General features: G+C 40.2%; 1 protein-coding gene across 6 annotated transcripts in view; it reads left to right on the top strand.

The window, feature by feature from the left end:
- The window catches only part of rbfox3a (RNA binding fox-1 homolog 3a), a 440,273-nt gene that overhangs the window by 377,740 nt on the left and 42,130 nt on the right, over nucleotides 1-20,403 (top strand). For all 6 annotated transcript variants that reach the window (XM_047608701.1, XM_047608700.1, XM_047608702.1 and 3 more), the window contains 2 exons: nucleotides 9,830-10,078; nucleotides 16,855-17,001. In XM_047608701.1, coding sequence (XP_047464657.1) covers nucleotides 9,830-10,078; nucleotides 16,855-17,001 — 396 coding nt within the window. The remainder of the gene's footprint in view (nucleotides 1-9,829; nucleotides 10,079-16,854; nucleotides 17,002-20,403) is intronic.

The following is a 20,403-nucleotide window of genomic DNA, read 5'->3' as shown; positions in this document are numbered from 1 at the left end:
CTCTCTTTGGTTTATATACACAAAATGCCTTAGAGTTAACTGTGTTGTTCTTCTGGCTTAGAGTTACAGGTGGCATCCAGATATTTGAATTGGGATCATCAAGTAAAAATCCACAGGTTTTAAAATAATTTCCAGCAGATTAATAAGTAAATCGGGGCATCTTTTTTTTACTTCAGTGTGTTAACTTGAGAGTTTTTATTGCATAAAAATTGCAATAAATTATTAATACGCCCCCTTCTGCAATCCCCCTTCCATGCATAAACTATGCATTTTCTGGCAGGTGTTCCTTTTAGGAGGTTGACAAGATTGGAACCAACGTATGGGCTGCAAATTGACATTAGTCCTTTACAGTATCTATTAACAATTTAATGATTGATAGAGTATAATATTTCTGAAAGAAAATATTTCACCTACTTGTATGACTTCATACTACAGATAGCGTCATTAGTACAGCATTTTCTACTGTAGTACTTTTTTGTTTATTCTCTATATGTTCAGTTAATAATACCTGATTACTTCTACTACAGAAGAACCAAGACATTCAAACCAGTTTCAAAAACCCAAAGAAGCTTTTGATCTTAGTTGGTAGAACAGTGGATCTCTGTTGGACATGGAGGATATAAAGGCAGGGGTTGTGCTAGTTAAGCTCCAGTAGTGGGGACTTTCATCCACTCTCAATGGGACAACAAAGGCCTTTTCCTTGGCATGGCACGGTTAATCCATCCCTCCATATGAAAGCAGGGTCTGCAAGACACAGAATGGTGTGCATTTGAACCTGAAATGTGAAAAAACTGTACTCACATAAAATTCTGCGTTTGCCAACCAAGCCTTGCTGCACATACACAAGCCATATTTCACAACCACAACCTGAGAGAACATTGATAGGCCATGGATGATGCACTCTGAAGATCAGATGGCCTCCAGTACAAGCTGGCCAGGAACAAATGAGATCAGAGTGGCTGAGAGAATCTATGCTAAAAAGCTAAGGCCTGCCTAAATATTAAAAGGCCAAGAAATCATCACAAACTACAGGAGTATTTGAGAGGGACAAACCCAAAACTCTCACCCACAACAGCCCAAAAACAATAGTCCCAGTCACTCCACTGGCAACTCCCAACCTGTCGGCTCTGGAGGTTGTTACATACTCTATGAGAAGCAAGAAATTTGTTCTTGCTCCTTGGGCTGGGAGAATAAAATGACCTCGCTTGGAAGTAGCTTGTTCTGTATTCATCAACTGGGCAGAACTTATTTCTCTTGTTGTCTTTTCTGTGATTGGTCAGAAAAAAGCTCCCAGATGCTTATGCAACCACTAACCACTAATCTCTCCTAGGTAGACATCAACATACTGTGTGTAGGTGCATGTTAAATGAAAAGCGTGATCTAACAGGCATGGTGGTCAAAATGACTAGTGTCCCTCGTCGTCCATCTCCCACAATGCTTAGAGTGTTTGACGTATGCTGCAGTGGCCTGGCTAGAATGAACCTTTTTCTTGTTCTTGCTCACTTCGAGAACAAGAACAAATTTCTCGCGGAGTAAGTAACAAGCTTGAGACCAAAGCATGCTACATGCTCTACGAGAAGTATGTGTGTGAGTGTAGGCCAAATTGAATAAAGTAGCACATTCACAGAGCTTTCCATCATTTTCCAAGAGTCTGTCTGCGTGAACTTTTCTTCGTCCGCTGGGTGTGCTGGTGGTGTCGGTGGCTTTGTGCCTCGGTCTGATTGAATTGGGCACATAGGCAGATTTACATATGTTTGCCATTGTTACGGAGGTTAGTGAATATCATGTAGCAGGTCTAGAGGGAGCTGGCAGCCAGCGGACCTGCAACACTCTCTGAATCCTAAACAGTCTCTCTTTTCCACCAGCCTCGCTGCTCTACTCTACATGATCATGATTTCTCTCTTGCTTGTGCACTCTTTCTATCTCTCTTTCATGCTGGCTTTCTTCTTCTACAGCTATCATCACACACACATACCCTCCCTCTCTTTCTCTCTCTCACACACACACACACACACACACACACACACACACACACACACACACACACACACACACACACAGGGGTTGGGTCGTGGAGTGTCCCCGCTTGGCCGGTGAGGGACTGGGAGTGTCGGCCAATCTCTGCTCAGCCGAGTGTTAAATTAGATTCCGTTGCCTCTCTGTCAGAGCTGTGTGTGTGTGTGTGTGTGTGTGTGTGTGTGTGTGTGTGTGTGTGTGTGTGCGTGTGTGTGTGTGTGCGTGTGTGTGTTTCACACACTAGTGCATAACTCACTCACAGGGACTGGGTCACTGTCACACACACAGATATCCATTGCAGAAGGCTGTTCTCAGGGTAAAGTCAGGGAGTTTGCAGAGCTGCAGTTGTCCTCGTGATGTTAATGATGAAAAGTCGTGGCAGGGCGAGCTAATATTTTCGTCTCTTCCTATATGCCTTCGGTTTGCTCATTTCTCCATAATTAAAGCATAAGAATTAGCCTCCTTTTTAGCAAGGGATGTTCTAATTTCAGGACTTTATTATGCTATGAACAGATGGAGGCTATTTTACGCTGTGTAATAAATTACAACCGTATATTTCAAAAGTAGTGTTATTATTTAATGATTATATGACCACTGGGGCATGCTTAGTTTGATAATAGATTAGCGTGTGTGTGTGTGTGCACGCGCACACGTCGGTTAACTGGAACTACTCCTCCAGCCGCCGTTGTCAAGGCCGATTTATCGCCAGCGTCAGTATAACTTATCGATGGCAGCATTTTTACAGCGGCCCTTGCTCGGTAGAGAACTGGGCTTCGTTGCCTGGATAAAATAATAGTCAGGCTGCCAGGAGAGCAGACATCACTAATTAATAAACGCTATTAAAATACACCACCTCAGCAAGAAAATTGAAAGCACAACAAAGGTAAAGCGAGAGAGAAATTAACAGTGAACTTGTCAAATGTTTCTCTCCAGAACTACATAAAACAACTTCACATTCCTCACCAGTTCCCAAATTGTGGGCCTCGCAGTCATTGCTCATGATGACAAATACGTAAAACCACTCAGTGTAAACTCTGTTTATTTTCATGCTGTACAGATGTATTTTGGCTGATCACAATCAAGTTGCATTACAATTGTACATAGAAGTGACTGAGACCCCTTAGCTTCCTTCTAAAAGAGATCACTGGATTACCAGGTAGAACTGAGGTTAATGTTTTTAGACAGATTTTGGGCCACCCAATCATACGTACATGACAAATACGGAACAATTTGCTAGGAACCAATCACAATAACTGCAACATTCGCAGTAAGATGTGAGCATTTATAAAAAGTAGAGTGTCTCAGTATAAAGGCTGCAGATGAATAAGTTGCTCATGAAGAAGTGAAGAAGAAGTGGGCTTTTGTCTTCTACTGCGCAATTTCCTTCAATTTCAAGTCTTCATATCATCCTTCTCTGCCTCAGTTCTTTCAATGAGACAACGCGTTCAACCTAATTAAAGTAGAATCTAGAGAGACAACAGTGTTACGTTTCTGTTTACTGACAAAATGTCTGCAGTGTTTTGGGAGACTGCCCCCTCTCTCTCCTTCCCTCCGATCATTCTCTCCTTCCATCTCTTTCTTCCCCTCTGTTCTTTGTTCCGTCTAATGTCTGCAGTGCACATCAATATTAATCGCCCCCTAAAGCAGCAAGTTTCTGGCATGTTTACACAGCCTGGCCAGGAAAGCTGCATAAGGCCAAAGACTGCAGTTGGTTTGAGAATACAGTATGTCTTTTATAGGTGTGCTGTAGGTAGTTCACATCTGTCTACAGTATGTGTGCGCAGCTACACTCATTCTTCAAAAGAGCAGGAGTCTAAATCGATAGTCTATATATTAATAGTCTGATGAGGCTTTGTCGGTGGAGGTGTGCATCTTCTTAAGTGTGTCTGCACTGCATTATATTTTTTTGTGTGTATGATGCTACATGACAACAATTCTCTTTTGGCGCTGACAGCTTTAACATCTGTCTGCGTGTGTGTGTTGTGTTACTCTTGGTGTGGCAACATAAATCTGTTTACACTGTCACATTATGGGAAGCTGCCTCTCAAAAGTGAGGTGGTCCTCGACTGTGTGTGTGTGTGTCTGTGTGTGTGTGTATTTGCATTTCCCTGGCTGATCTGCCTCAGAGGCTCTCAGCCCCAATCTTCGTTAGTTGTCTCTGTCAATCTGGAACAATAAAGCTGTGGTGATGGGAGTATAAAAGACCCAGACAGTATCCCACAGACTTGATCTCACACAAACACACACACACACACACACACACACACACACACACACGCTTGCACATTCTGTATCACATCTCCTCCAATTCCCCCCTTCACACTTGAAGATCATTACAATGTATTAGACCCTACACACATACACACACACATTCGCGGGGCGTTGCGTCTCCAGGGGTGTGTGTGATTGTGCGTCTCTGCCCAGCAGAGAGCTTGGGTAATGGTTAGGGTGGAGAGGAGCCCTAGGATACTTTGCAAGATAAGAGCCGAAGAGGAGAGAATCAATATTAAACACACACCCACTGTGCAAGTATTTGTGCGTTGATATGTACAGTCAGCGTGTGTATGTGTGTGAACATTTTAATTACGCTGCTTGGAATTAACCTGTTTTCTGTATATTCTTCAAACTAAATCCTTCCTCTTATCCCTGTCATAACTTTAGATATTAAATCTATAGCACACCATCCTGTCCAGCTTGTGCTGAATGGAATTTAATAATACTGGATGCCAAAGATGTTTGAGGCATTTCTTCTTCTTTCTTCCTTTTTTATTTTATCACTGCTGTGTTTGATTTAATTCAACATTAAGATTGCCTCTCCCATGAAACGTCCTGTTCTCTATATCACACTGCAGTGAATCATCATGTAGGAAATGTTTTTTTTATTTCCTCATCGCGCCCGCCAGCCGCATCAGCTACAATCCCTTTGCACCACAAGGATACTTTCATCTTGTAACCTCAAAGCAAACTGTGCAGGTACTCTTTATCAATAGTCCTCACAAGTCTTTATTCCTAAACACCAAACTGGTAATTTGTAAGTTGTTTTTTTTTTCCACAGCAACCCAATCAAGTGTTCCCCCAGCTCTGTAGGCAGGAACAAGAATGGGAACATCGCCACAGACAAGCTAGACAAGCTTTGTTGAGATGAATGCAGTTGTTCAAGTTCTTAAGCTGAATTACATGAATGAGCAATTATGCTGCTAGAAACCACCAGTTTATGCATTGTCTAGTACTGATGGCAGGTACTTCATTCACTATAGGAAAAAAAAAGAATATACCCTAACTTTTTTTAATTGAAAGTGGCTGACATGAATATAATGACAAACTCAATGATGACTTCTCAAAAGGATGACTAGCTTTAGATTTAATATTAAAAACTATTCACGCTCAGGTTTTTTCTTCAGTTTTATGTTTGGAACAATAATTAAAAAATCAGATAGAGAGAGAGAGAGCGAGCATCTAAGAAGCACCCAATATATAAATAGAGCCGGAGTCCATCAGACATCAAACACGGCGCTCCGCTGAGCCAAAGGGAAATAACCTCAATGAAGGAAAGATGGAGAATAGAGGAAGGGAGAGAGAAAGACAGGTGGGTGATGCTGAGAGATAGATGGAAGGATGGTGGGAGAGAGGGATGGATAGTATGATTTAACTGATAGGAGAAATCATTTACCAGCGCAATTTGTTGACAAGGATCTGGGGATGTCTCAGTGTGTCAGCGCCTCAGTCACTTTGATGGATGATGGAAGTTCACTGACTCTAACGCTCTTTCTCTCTCTCACTCTCTTCCTCTGCCTCTGGTTCGCTCTGACTTTCTCCCACAGCCTCTGTTCCTTCTCCATCTTTTCTGCGTTTAACTCCAGCTGAGCAAAACTAACTTCGGCGCAGTGTGTGAACACGACGTGTTCGTGTGTGGGAGGATGTGTGTTATGGAGATGCCACCACCTACAAGACAAAAAGCCAGTCACTTTAAATGTAATTGATCACATTTCTGTATAATGACTTATTTTGCGGTTAGAGTAGGGTTGGGTTTAGGGTTAGGCGAGTAATAGTTGACATAAGTGTCCAGGAAACAAATATACATCAAAGTAATGTCCTCTCAAGTGATGGAAATGCTACTCCCTGCTTGTGTGTAGGTAAGAAGATTGATCACACATGGCCCTCATAGCATGATTTAGGAATATTAAAAAGAAAACTTCCAGGTGAAGCATTCACCCTGCAGCTCTCACTTCACACACTCTGCTGCTGTTATTTAACTTAACTGTCTTTGTTCATGGTTTACTGGTGGTGTGTGTGTTTGTGTATGTGTGTGTGGCTTCAGTGTGGGTATTGACTAGGTGGGGTGGTATATCAGCTCAAATCTTTATCGATGCTTCAAGGCAGGGTGGCCTATCGATGAAGCTCCTTGTTTTAGTGAAGCGAGAGTCGCCCCAGGCCACTGCTCCACCTCGCATAGACCAGGGATAGATTAAAAATAACTGAAATCTAGGCCAATATGTAGGAAACCTGGAGCTTGCTCTATTTTAAAAGAGACAAAACATGTAGAAGAATGTAGATTAAAGTTGTTTCAACAAAGAGCTTCGGTGAAGGTGAAGCTCAAATAAATGATTTTTACTAAATTTAAGGGTGAAAACTAAAAGACTCTGGTACATATGTTGTAATGTGCATAATGCAATTTAAAAAAGCCGTAGATTATTTGAAGTTTTTTCAACTCAGAAAGAGAAGTTCATCTGCTTCCCTAAAAATGTGATTTAACTCAATGACAGTTGCTACAGATGTAATGTCCATTTCCATCAGTTTTAAGAGTTAGTTCTCCATTCAGTCAAGATTTATGACTGCAGTGTTGGCAGATTGAGCGGTTTCACGCCCAATTGGGCAGTTGAATTTTATTTTGTGGGTACAAATAGAGTTTGGCAGATGAACAAAATTTGGACTGGTTTGGCATCATTTTGGCAGTTTTTCTAATTACGTTAAATTGCTGATTTGAAACAAAACCAAAATAGATTTATTCTTCCCATGACAGCATGTGGGCATCAGTGCCTAAGTGCACTGAAGATGCAGTGCTTGTGGCGCCTTTTGGATATGTAAGAGGGCCATAAATGTCAGTGGACTACATGGCATCATTAAATGGCTTAGTGGTAGGGTTTGTTGCTGTTTGATTTCTATGCTTTAATTTCATTACTTTATGATACGCTACACTAGTATAAGCAATCAGGATGGTTAAAGCACTAGGCTAAATACTGATCTAATATTTTGTGTGGCTTTATGTGTTATGTTATGTTTTTTGAACAACTTTTGGGTTGGAAACCTTCAGTTGGATATGGCTTTAGCTACTCTTAACCAGAGTGAGTGCAAAGACAACATTCAGGGGTGTTCAAACTGACTATGTTGTTGTGTATAGTCTTAGGACTTCATTCATTTGATACTGTTGATATCAGGCTTGACAAACATCAAGTTTCCTAACAAAATAACCACGGTCACAGTCACTCTATACATTCAGTCAACCAGTGGCGATTTTGGTTTGGAAATTCTGGTAGGGACATGCAGGAAAATTGTACAATGCAATCCAGAAATACCATAATCAATACTCTCACAACAGCACAGATGCCTGAGCACCCATTGAAAACCCAACATGTAAACTCCAGACTTGAACTCAGACCTTCTCACTAGGAGGCATCAGCCCTAACCACCATACCACTCTGCCAGTCTGACCATATATGATATTATCATATCAATAGCACCACTAAACGGCAGTGTTCAAGATCTCACAGATACTCAACAATGACATGAAATAACATAACAACAATAAAAACACAATGCACGGCTCATGGCATGAATGGCACACACCCAATACACAGCAATCAATATACAAAGTCCCCACACACTATATACCACAGCCAAACAGCCATCTCAGCTCCACAGACCCAACTGAAATGTGCGCTGTACACAAGCATTCACGTGCAGCAGTTCACTAGTTCACAACACTGCAGGATAGGGCCATCTTGGGTGTGCCCAAATGACGAACTATTCACACACAACTACACTACAAAAAAACATTATGACACAGGAAAACTTATAAAAGCTTACAATCCTCCCCTGCACAGCAGCGCCCTCTGGTGGGTTTGTGTCACACCGACCCCTAATGCAAAGACGCCATAGCATTCAACCCGCCATCTGAAGCAAAAAATATTTATATTAGTATACAGCATAATCCAAGGATGAAGAGCATTTAATAGATAATAACTACACACAGACACTGACGCTGAACATAATAAAAAATGTAGTTTGTTCTGTATATTTGTAGAGTGAGTGTTCCTTTCAGTTTTAAAAGGCATCACTTGTGTTACAAATCTAACAAGTCAAAATTCGCTCTTTTTTCTTCATCTGCATGTGAAGTGAGCCTAAGTAAACCCCAAATTGAGCATAACGGTTCTCTGCCCGGGGAGTTGCCTATGATTCTCTGCCAGGAACAACGTGGCTACAGTCAGTGAGCCATTGGCAAACTGCTTTGTTATGCTCAACATCATCAATCTCCATGCATAAGAATAGCCAACTTCAATACCTCTATTGATCAGAGAAACCTTTGGAAACAGCTAAGGTCAGAGGCTTGTTCCACCTCAAAAAGTTGCAGTGATTGATTTTTAAATTTTTAAGCCATTTTCCATCAGGTTTCGGAGCGGTGCAGAAGAAAAGCAGGGTACTAATATGTCAGATGAATTCATCATCATCGGATGGAGGAAATGATTATCTGACAGGCATGTAAATTAGAGGGGGAACTTGGACAGGGGTGAAAGAGCATGATATTCACCTCAGTGGGAAAGAGAAAAGAAATCACCGCAACAGCGAGGCAAGGGAGGAGTAAAAGGAGAAAAGTAGCGAAGAGAAAGGAAACTGTCTGCTTTTAGCTTGTCATCAAGACAGTATCAGTTAATTGATCTTTCTCATCTGTAAGGGATGTAATTTGTATCACTTTTTTTGGCATACAGGAGGTGTTTGTTATTCCTTTAGTTTGTGTACATCTTTTTAATATAACAAATTTTTGGTGAGTTACTTTTTACCATCATCAAACATTCTGAACATGTCATTTATAAACTATACACAGCGCAATGTGACATATATTTCCACTTGTGTGTTATCTCCATGTTTTTTCCCCTTTTACTATATTTCAAGGCCAAATAAGGCCACTTTTCTAACCTGTTGGAAGTGTATGGAGTTCGTGATCAGCTTCCTCTTGCTGGTCTTGTCACTCCCCTAGTCTGTCTCCGAAGTCCAATAAACGGCACTGTCCAAAATTTTAAAACCTGGCTTGTTTGTAATTTTAAAGTAGCAGATTTGTATTAATTTATTCATAGTCTGCACTTCCTGGAGGCAGGAAATGATGGAATGGCAGTTGAGGAGTGTATGACATGCAATGAGGGTCCCCTGGAATCAGATGTAGGACACTGAAATTATGTGGTACACCTAATCTTATAAAGACCCCAGTTGGTCATATTGAAACATTTCATTCTTAAGTGTAAACATTTCTGTTGATTTCGGTTGATCTGCCAGAATAAGCATACGCATGAATGTTGGTTGTTTTCTAAGTGTTGTCTGAACATTTAGAAAAGTTGGCAAAAGTGTTTCAAAAGGTGTCATACTGTGCAAAACTTGACATACAAATCTTTCCAACAACTGCTTAAAATTGTCAGGACTCCTGAATCAAGTATTTCAAGTTCAACCTCTGGGTTATTAATTTATTCATTTGGGCGATACTGATGTGAAGAGGTTTCTTTTGTTTTCGTATGCAATTAATGTTTCCTTCCCGTTGTTGCTACAGGGTAACCAAGAGGCCCCAGCTCCCCCTGAAGCCATGGCGCAACCTTTCCCACCAGCCCAGTACCCGCCTCCACCACAGAATGGGATTCCAGCTGAATACGCCACACCCCACACCCACCCACCGGCCGACTACACGGGACCAAGCACGGTGGGAGATCACACCCTGACGCTGTACACGCCAACGCACACACAAAGCGAGCAGCCGGGAAATGACAGCAGCACCTCGGCCCTCACAGTCAACACAGTAACGGTGAGTCTATGGGATGTTTGAAATCATTGGGATCTCTGCTAAGGTGGGCATAAGATGGGCATGCTGCAGCCTTTTCACTAGCACTATGTGACTACGTTCATTTCTGACAAACTTGTACCATAATGCAACCATGGTTCACCTTTGGCCCCATATCATCCATGCCTCTCCCTGTATCTGCCATCATGCTGGTATAATTCGGAACAAGGATTCACTGACCAGATTCTCTCCAGCATCAATCACTACAATGACCTAGCATTTGCAAAACTGACAAAATGTTGGTCTGGGTCTCGATTATGCTATGATTATGCTAGGGTAAGGCTCTGCTGGGACAATCACATTGTTTTGGGTGGGGTGGATGTTGTGATGGACACAAGATGATGTGTTATGATGATTTCATAGAAATCATCTGAGCGCTGTAGAGTAAAATGTTATTTTATGTTTGTTACCAGACTCATATGCTCATTAGAAAGGAGAAACTCAGTAAAAACATATAAAACACCTTTTTATAAAAACACAATTTTATAATATATTTTAACTAATGATCCCTACTGCGCCATGTTCCCTTGGAAGTTTTAAGGTTTGGAGAGTTAGTTGAGAGTCAATCATTGTTCTAGAATTTCGTTTTGTAAAACAAAACTTACAACTTAACCGATTCTCAATTGTGACATAACATTTTGTTTAGTTATTTATTTATTTATTTTCATAAAATGCTTCTTTGTCTCTTTGGTCTTTGACCCTGTGAGATCAAGCAAGTGTCCAAATGCATGTGCAAAGTGTGCCTACAGTAGATACATATAGTGATAGACCATGGCAGATCTCACTGACAAATGAGTCGCAGTCGAGCTGCATTTCAGCACAGAGCTACAAACACATATGCACACAGCCAGCCAGCATAGGCGCTACTAAGGATGTCCACACAATAGTTGACTGCACCACCACTTGTCTCTAGTTGAGGAGCCTTCAAGCTGTCAGGGCCAATAAGACTAGAGCATGCTGGGAAGGTATGGGAGTGTATAGACAGTGATGGCAGAGTGGGGGAGTCCAGTGAGAGGAAAAGACACAGTACAGTCAGCATTACTGGGAGTGTTTTACAGTCACTGTGGAGAGTTTGTCACAAGCTGTAACTGTTACTGTCAAGAGACATAGTTACTGCAGGATAAAGGAATACTCAATGTGGGCTAAAAGATGCTTACTACATTTATTGTCAAAAAAAAAAAAAAATTAAAATGCTGTCAGTGCATTTTTATTTGTTTTAAACATTCAACATTTTTCAATAGGGGTGTTAAATACATTGTAAACTATAATTGGTGTGGGTACTGAATCTTAGCTGTCTAACAAAACTGGAACAACTTAATTGATATGTGTGTGTTTTTTGGGGCATCCATCACTATCACAGTACTGCATGCTTATAGCATGCGTGATCTGGTTCTCTTGTTCCCAGTATACAGTAACGTAGTCCAGAAGCCACGTGTTCTTACTTTTCTTAATCTTAATACAAAGCATTTCTCATGTAGACAGAATTGATATGTGGATGCCTATTATTGTTTGACTGATGGCGACAGAACACTTCACTTTTAAAAGAAAGTGGAATTTACCAATCAGGCAAGATAAAGGACAACGACATCCTGTCACATATTGCAAACCACAAAGAGTCAAGTGTTTTTGTACCTCTATAAAAATACGCATTTAAAACTATCAGTGTGGTAAGAAAAATAAAATAAAATAAACTGTCTTCTTCCTGTTGCTTACATGTAGGTGTGTTTCCGTGTTTCCGTGGTGTAATACTTGATGAATGAAGACTCTATATCATTCTAACTGTGTGTAATCTACCCGTCTGGCGGTGCTCCCATCTGATAGCTTCCATTATAGGCCTGGGAAGGTAGGCCGGCGACACACTGCTGAGCTCAGCAAGTGTAGATGAGCGCGAGAGCGCGCGCACAGACACACACACACACACACGCAAAGCCAAGTGAGTATTTGCAGATGTTTACTCAAAAGCACAGTAACAACACATGTGGGAGATCTAACTGTGTGTGTAATCAGGTGGACGTGTTTAGGGCAGTTTGGGCCGTCTGCGTATGTGTGTGTGAATGTTAGAAGCACGCCTTGGTTTTGTAGATTAATTTTTTCTCGGTTTCCCTCGTCAAACACACACGTGAATTCACATACGCACACGCACGCACACACACACACACACACTCACACTGTACAGCTCGGTACTGTTTCCCTGGTGACAGAGGAAGAAGCTCAGGCTGCTTCTGTATGATAATGTTCGTGTAATTATTTCCTCTTCCTGCCTGGCTGCTCACACACCATGGATGGTGGAGGTACGCCGACTGCAGAGAAAGAGGATTTCAGCTCTTTGACTGTGGCAGTAGAAGGCTTAGGGCCTTAGAGCCGTTCCGTTCCATACCGTGCTACAACAGCCAACTTCACATGCTAACACACATATTGGACCATTGCAGCTTAAAATTATGCTTAAAATTATGTTGCATTTGCAAGTCATGGTGAATTTGTCATAAACTTTTCAGAAATCTGATTAATTAAACTGAAGTTTTTTTTTATTGTTTGTTTTATTTGTAGTTCTTTTTTCTTTAAATACATGCATGCATATACAACCTCTCTATATGATGATGTGCATTAAATTAAGAAAATGGTAAAAAGGGGTTTCCTGGAAGGTAATAAAATCATTTCAACATCTCATCCACTTTATGTCAAAGCATACATTTGGTGAAAGCAACCCACTTAAATGAATTTTGTTTGCAGTTGTTTTGCCTTGGCAACCCTCACCAAAAAATTTCGAGGAAACATAATGCGTCTAGAATTATGTCCTGTTTCTTACCACAGTAAAACAGCTATGTGAGTGTCTGCAAAACATTCATAGTCAAACACATTTATTTGCAGTGTGACTTCCTGACAACAACTGATAATTACTAATAGAGTTAAGAGTTTTACTGTTGTGTCAGAGGACTTGAGGTTAAGGTTCGGGAGGCATGGTGATTGGTTGGTTGGTTAGAGACTTGCTTTTAAGGGTATTCATGGAATTTTTAGTTGTTGTGTTTTTATTACTATTTCACATTTTTATGATTAAAATGTAATTGTAGCTATTTTAATGATTTAATGTTGTGTTTGCATGCTCAGAGAAGTACCGGAAGAGATAGAGGTTTTAGTTAAATACAAAAAAAAAAAAAAAAAATGCGACTGACTTGAATCACAGTAACCTTGTGACCATACATGGGATGCAAGGCTTTGTTAATCCATTCAGCAATAACCTTTCAAAGGATGTAATCCAGGTAGTAAATACACATTTCAGACAAAGTGACATTTTCCAATGTGACATAATAGGATTTTGAACAGGAGGAACAGGATTGAACAAGAGGTTGTATGTTAAAGTTGTACTGTAGATAACGGTACATGTGTTTTGTGGCACTTGAGGTTCAGTCCAGATCCTTAAAATACAGAGGCCTAAGTGCAGGAGGACCTGCGAGATAATTGCAACGGAGCACACTCCATGTGTGACGGTGTGTATGTTGGTGTGTGTGTGTTTGTGGAGTGAAGGCACTAAGTGCCCGGGTGAATGTGCTTTATCGTTACAGGATCCTGGTATCTGCCATTGGCTAAGGATTGATGTGTGCTCTTTGCTATTAAACACACACACACACACACACACACACACACACACACACACACACATGCATAAAGGTAGCTGATTATTCGTTCATCCTATTCAGTAGAGCACTCCTTGCTTATTCAGCTTTGTGTGTGTACTGTGTGTGCGTGTGTGAGTGTGTTTGTGTGATGTAATGCCATTATCTTCACTTGCCTGTCTCTCCGTTTTTACTGTTCTCTCTTCAATCAGCACTTAGCCTGCATGCATCTCTGATCTTTCCCTCCCTTACTGTTTTCCATTCTCTCTCTCTCTAGCTCACTCTGTGCCTCTCTCACCCTCTCTCTCTCTCTCTCTCTCTCTCCCCTCTTTCTCTCACTCAGTACAAATGCTGCTACCTTCAGCACTTCTCTTTCATTGATCGAGCAGGTTTAGCTGACATCATTGTTCCATCTTTTTCTTTTTTATTCTTTTATTGTGTGCATCAGTGTGCGCTTGCTCCTGTTCTTGTGCAGACAAAACACCGCCATGATTCAGACCATCACAAACATTCAGAAACAGACAGATGACCCAGAGAATGTTCGCCAACACAATTCGCTGTTCGTTTTTCAAACAAAGATGACTCTAAATAGAGTAAAAACCAGAACAATCAAGTCATCATATTGGCGGGGTCATATAAAAACCTAAACTGGCTGGAAAAAATGAACCTTATTCTAAACAAAGATTACTTACTTTGGCCTTACTCCAAGCCACACTTAAGTAATCAGAAGAAAAAGACAGAATGAAAACAAGGCAAAGACATCAGGCTGGGTTAGCTCAGACTGTGGCTACTGCCAACGAGGCCAGGAGGAGAGAGGGAGCACATTACAGACATTACAATGAGTAGATTTGCCTCAGCAGGTCAAGTGCAAAACAAAGACACAAAGGCAACAGCACACCTAATTGGGTGGTACATCAGAGGTCACTTACTTGATCTCTCTTCTCTGCCCATCTGACCACTGAGTAAGGGGGAAACTCTAATCAGACACAGTGGAACGTTGTTTCATGTGGATTGATTTGTAGAAATTCCAAACCATCTATAGTCACTAGATCCCCACGGACCTGAGAGGTGATCCAGAAACAGGATTTATTTGTTGTTGTCATTTTTTTTCTCTATAGCTGCATATTTACTGATTTCCTAAATGGATTTGATTACAATTCAATTAAATATTGATTCATCTAGAGACATTTTTCAAATGATCTTGAAAGACAGTTTCATAAAACTAGACTTGTCTTTCCACAATATTACCTCTAATACCTGTAGGTGACACATTTTCCATATGGTCTTGTGTTTTTTTTCTCTGTCATCAAACATTTTAATTCCAAGAATACATAAAAAATAAAATGATCCAACCATTTAATGAATCAGTATCAGTAAACTGTGTTTTAAAGGCAGCCCTAGATACCACCCGATGTAGTGGGCGGCTGAATGGTGTGTTAATCGAGAGCACTTCTGCTGTCTCAGTTGTGTTCATGCATTTAAGGGAGGAGAATGGGGAAAGTGGTGAGCCTTCATCTCTTTCATATGGGACACTGTGCGAAATGCAGAGTTGGGACTGAGAGCTGAGTGCAATCGATGCAGATTGCTGGGTGCTAGACTGTCACTTAATTCAAACTGTACAGAAGTCTGTTTCCTACTAGTTCCTACTGGAGCCAAGCAGAGCAGCCAATGCCAGAAGTCATTTAACATGCTGCTGTGCACTTAGTTATGGATAAATTGTTCAATGAGTGTAATAATTATAGTTTTAAAGAAACGTTTTAAAGAAACAGGACACTTCTTTTCCCCTCCATGTCTCTCAAGTCGGCGGGACTAAAATTTGAAGGAAAGAAAAAAAGGATACAATTAAGGGAATTGGGATATCGTGACATCTGAGATATCTTTGTTTCTGCCTGTCTCAACAAAAGCTCACATAACCAGGTATATCTCAAAATGTATTAAAAATCTGTGGCCCTGCAATTCAAATCCCAGTGACAAGTTTATTTCATACACCGTGACTGCAGCAGAAATGATCATGACACTCAGTCCGGTTTTATCACAAGCTGTAAAATTAAAACGGCACTTAAAATGCCAGCACTGGTCTTTTCTTTATTGTGCCTATATTAATTAGATTGAGACCTCTGATTGTGTGTATTTCCACCGCCGTCTTTCGGGAACAAAGGTAGAAGTAACATGAGCTAACCTGTAGAGAAGAGGTCAGAGTGGATGGTCAGTAAAGCAACACTGTTAGTTTCTTGCCAATATTTCCCCTCATCTCTGATATCAACCCTAAGCCAGAACTTTTATTTTCCATTCAGGACAAAATTGGGACTTTATAAAAATAATTTTTAAGCAATGCCATCCGTTTTGCCAGTTTGCGAATAATGCATATAATTAGTATTTTGACAGTTGACAGTTTTTTTTTTTCTTTATGTGACAAGTTATTCAGTTTTTTTCTTGTTAGACGCTTATTATTTTTACTTTTTGTCCATATACGTTGTCTATATTTATATACAGTATATGGATACAGATAGGGGGGATTCTTGACATTTGGCAACCAGTTAGGACAAAACCAAGTATTTCAGTTAATAACTGTTCATAAATTCTAGTTTCCCACATGAAAGTCAGATACACAAATCTGAACCCAGCAAATCTGCTGTACTTCTCTACATAAAGAACTAATTATTTCCTACATTTACAGACGATGTTGACAATGAATTGACCATGAGGTATGGAATTTTTACAGTGTGACACCATTGATCTATGTGTTCTGTCTGGGCTCCGTCAGAGCATCTCTTACTTCGTTCCTCTGTTCTTTGCTCCAACTCTGTCCCTCTCCATGGCCTCTACACTATGACATTATAAACTCTGCATTACGCTTGATTGTAGACATGGTGAAATTTGTCATTCCTATTCAACAGCTTCTTTAATCTACAAGGGTGCATATAATTGCCATGGAGATGTGGGTGATAACAAAAGACCAGAACATTTAAAGTTCTCTCTCGGACTCCCTCCTTTCCTCATCTTTTACACACTTTTCAAATTTTCTAAATATTTTACCATTTTGTTCTGTCAGTCGTCATATTGTAGAGGATCTGTAGCTGTATTTTGGTTGCACGATAGGAAGCTAATGTATGCTGTGTTTCCCTGCAGCAGGCAGAGGAGGTTGCACAAACGGAGGGCTCCCAGCAGCTCCACCTGCAGCCCAGCGATTCGTCAGAGAAGCAGCAGCCCAAGAGGTTACATGTCTCCAACATCCCTTTCCGTTTCCGGGACCCTGACCTCCGGCAAATGTTTGGGGTGAGATGATAACTGTATCACAGTCACATACAGCTTTACTATACTGAGCCACTGTGCATTTCAGGACATTTACATTTACTTTTGTGTAGAAGTGTGGTTATCTTACTTTCTTGGGTTATCAAGTCCAATCTTGATAAAAATGAAAGTGAATCAAGTAAGTCAAGGGCAGTTAGGATGAGTACAGTGGGTTCTGTATTGAGTATGCTGTGCCACGTTTGAGTTCTTCAATTATAAGACTTATTTCTTGACAAATAAGAGGAAACATTCACCTCAGTATGCTGTTTAACTCAAATTAGGCAGGGCCTATTAAAGTTTCATCCTCTTGGTCAATTTTTAATTGGTCCTCGGTGAGTCTGGTAAGTACACAGCTCTGAATTAGGATCTGTTATCTCAGAAATATATTGTATTGCAGGAAATATGTGACACAGAAAACATAGAACAAAGAATATATACAATTTTAGAGCATCTTTTTAAATGGATTGGTCAAGTTTTCATGTGGTCTTTTGGGCGAAGAACGGCAACTCTGTCTCTCTGGTAAAATGTCTTCTTCAATGTTGAACAGACTCGAACTGAACTCAGTTACAGAGGAGCCAGATCTGGCATAATTATGAGGACTTAGATTTTAACTAAGCTTGACATAATTAAAGTGCAAATTCTATTATTGTGATCTCAGCCCACGCCATAGTCTGGGAAGTCAGAAAGTTTATTTTTCATTTCATGAAAAATAAAAAATAAAAGTGGTGGAAGGACGTGATCCCACAATATGAAGAAGTGATCAATGCAACAGAAAAATGTGTGGAAGGAAAGTTTACTGAACAAAGGTAATAGTATTGTAAACAAGTATAGAGATTTCTCAACAAAATGTAAAGTGAACTTTCTGAGCACTAGAGATGTTAAGATTAATACACACTTGAAAGCTATCCCTTCCCATTATTTGAAGCAGATTTTAAACAGAGGGATTCACTTGCTTAAAATTAAATAAAAAATAAACAAATAAAATAAGGCTTATGTCTTGCACCACTGCTCATGTGAGCAATTTCAGTTAGTTTCTTCAAAAACAGCATTTTATTTGGACTTTTGGTTTGTTTTTGGTAACTGCAAACGTATTTGACACTGGAAAATACAATACACGACTGTTTGGTCAAGGCTTATATTTAAAAAATTAAAAAATATCCACTCCTCTTTACAATAATACTAGAACTTGTGTACAAATGCAGATTTACGATAGAAGTAGCTTCATCACAGACATAATCTTTATATATTTTATGAAGAGTCAAGTCAGTTCAGTTGATTTCACAATCTTCAATGAGCTCATAAATGCTATATTATAATTAATTGTAGTTCATTTCCTTTCTGCTCTCTTTCTTCACATTGGTTTAAAAACTAACTAAAGATATTAACTTAACAATATTTATATCCCATTTACACGCACCAGTGTACATTCTCACTCAAACCTAACAAAGAAAGGACTTGTACACATTTGATTACAGAGGAGACAGGATGAAGTAGATGACAGAGAAGCGACAGCTAATGTAATGCCCATAGAGAAAACTGCCTATTCCCAAACAACTAGGAATTAACACATCATGAGAATCAGTCGCTGAGGTGTTCACTGATCATCAAGTCTACCTACCTCCATTCACACATTAACACGATACGTTACTGAGTATAGATTTACTGACACAAATCCAGCACAAGCATTTAATATAATAGGAAACCTGAGATTTACCGCTCCCAGACACAGCCACCCACCTCCCCGTTCCTCCGACGGAGTTTAACATCTGCTACTGTAGCTACTTTGTTCTGGGAGGAGGGGAGTCAGCCCACTCGCCTTCCCCAGCCCCAGAGTTTTGATGTGGGGAGAAGAGAAGGGAATGGAAAGGCCCGTCAGTGGAGTCACAATTAATGGGATTCCTCAGCCAGGCTAAAAGGGAGTTCATCCTCATTAGGTGTATATAAGGTGACAGCTGCAGTTATGGAGGGGAAGTGTGTGTCTGTTCGGATTTATGTTTGTGTTCTGTGTGTTTTCTTGAAAAAAGGACTGAGACTCTCAACTTTCTCCTAACTGTCTTCAGTCTCTTAGTGAGAGGCCTCCAAGGCCCTGAGCACGGCACCACAATTAACCAGTGACATCATCAGGTCGAGACGGAGTAGGGATTGTGTGAGAGAGGGAGAAACAGGAAGATGGGAAGGAACAGAAGACGGGTATTAGAAGAGACAGACAATCCAGTAGCTCTCACTACAATCAGAGATGTTCAGAGGTCATCCAGCCTTGTTAAGAGCACAATGAAAGGACTTAAAGCATTGGCCCTCACAATAAGCCGAGTCATAAAACTTTTTTTCCCATCAGAACTTGTGGACATTTCTTCTTTAAGGTGATTTCAATTAAGTAAAGGTTTGTTAAGTCATTATCTATCTCTGAATGAAACTGCACAACTGTGACTGGTGGAACTACTGCCGTACTTATAGATTTTCTTTGATAATTAACTTTAGAACATTTCCCATTGCTACAGCTTCAGCTTAAAACCATTTAAATAACAATGTAAAACAATGTTTTTAGTCTGGTTTAACTTTTTCACAAGGCATATTTGAACTGGTACAGAGAAAAACAAATAATGTGTGGTTGGTCTACTGGTACTAACTTTCATTGAAAATACATCTTCAGAACCAGACGACGACCATTTTTGTTTTTTTTGTTTTTTTTGGACAGTATTTTTTTTGGTATTTTTTGTCAGTTTGAAATATGCTAAAATCATTTAGTTAATTTTATGGATTTGCAAATGTATCTTTTGTAACATTTTTTCATCTTTCCCTCTAAAAAATATAAATATTGTTGATCGGCCACTGGAAAAAATCACAGATGTCTTTCATTGTGACTTCAGAATGTCCATCTAGCAGTTTTGATCTATTGTGTTAGATGGTTTTCTTCTAGCAGAGGATGTAAAAAGGTGCACACACACACACGCACACAGAGGCACATTCAGCAGTCTCACGCACGGCCTCTTCTCTTTTCTCACTGTTAATGGTTCAGCTTTAAGGATTAATGGTTGTGGGCAGAGCAGTGGCATTACAGTCCAGACCACAATAGGCTCTAGTGGCACTCTCCTCCATTCACTTAAATTGGGACTTGTGAGCAACTGGCTCAATCTCCCATTACGGTTCTGCTAGTCTACCACCACAATGCAAACAAAGGCAATAGCTGGGGCATTACAGCAAATGGAATTCTGTGTCATTTCAGCAAAAGCTGTAATAGGAAAGTAATACAAGAGCATTAAACAAAGGCTTATAAAGAAGTTCAATCAGAGGTGATGCAGTCACAACCTCGATGTCTGTCTTTGAGGGAGTATTACTGTGTATTATCCTGTAATTCACAAACACCTTTAGAAGCTGAGCTCACAACAC

This window comes from Mugil cephalus, chromosome 16, assembly GCF_022458985.1.
Source record: "Mugil cephalus isolate CIBA_MC_2020 chromosome 16, CIBA_Mcephalus_1.1, whole genome shotgun sequence".
In the NCBI taxonomy this organism is placed as follows: Eukaryota; Metazoa; Chordata; class Actinopteri; order Mugiliformes; family Mugilidae; genus Mugil; species Mugil cephalus.
The sequence above is the reverse complement of the archived record's forward strand: the minus strand, read 5'-3'. Positions and strand labels throughout refer to the sequence as shown.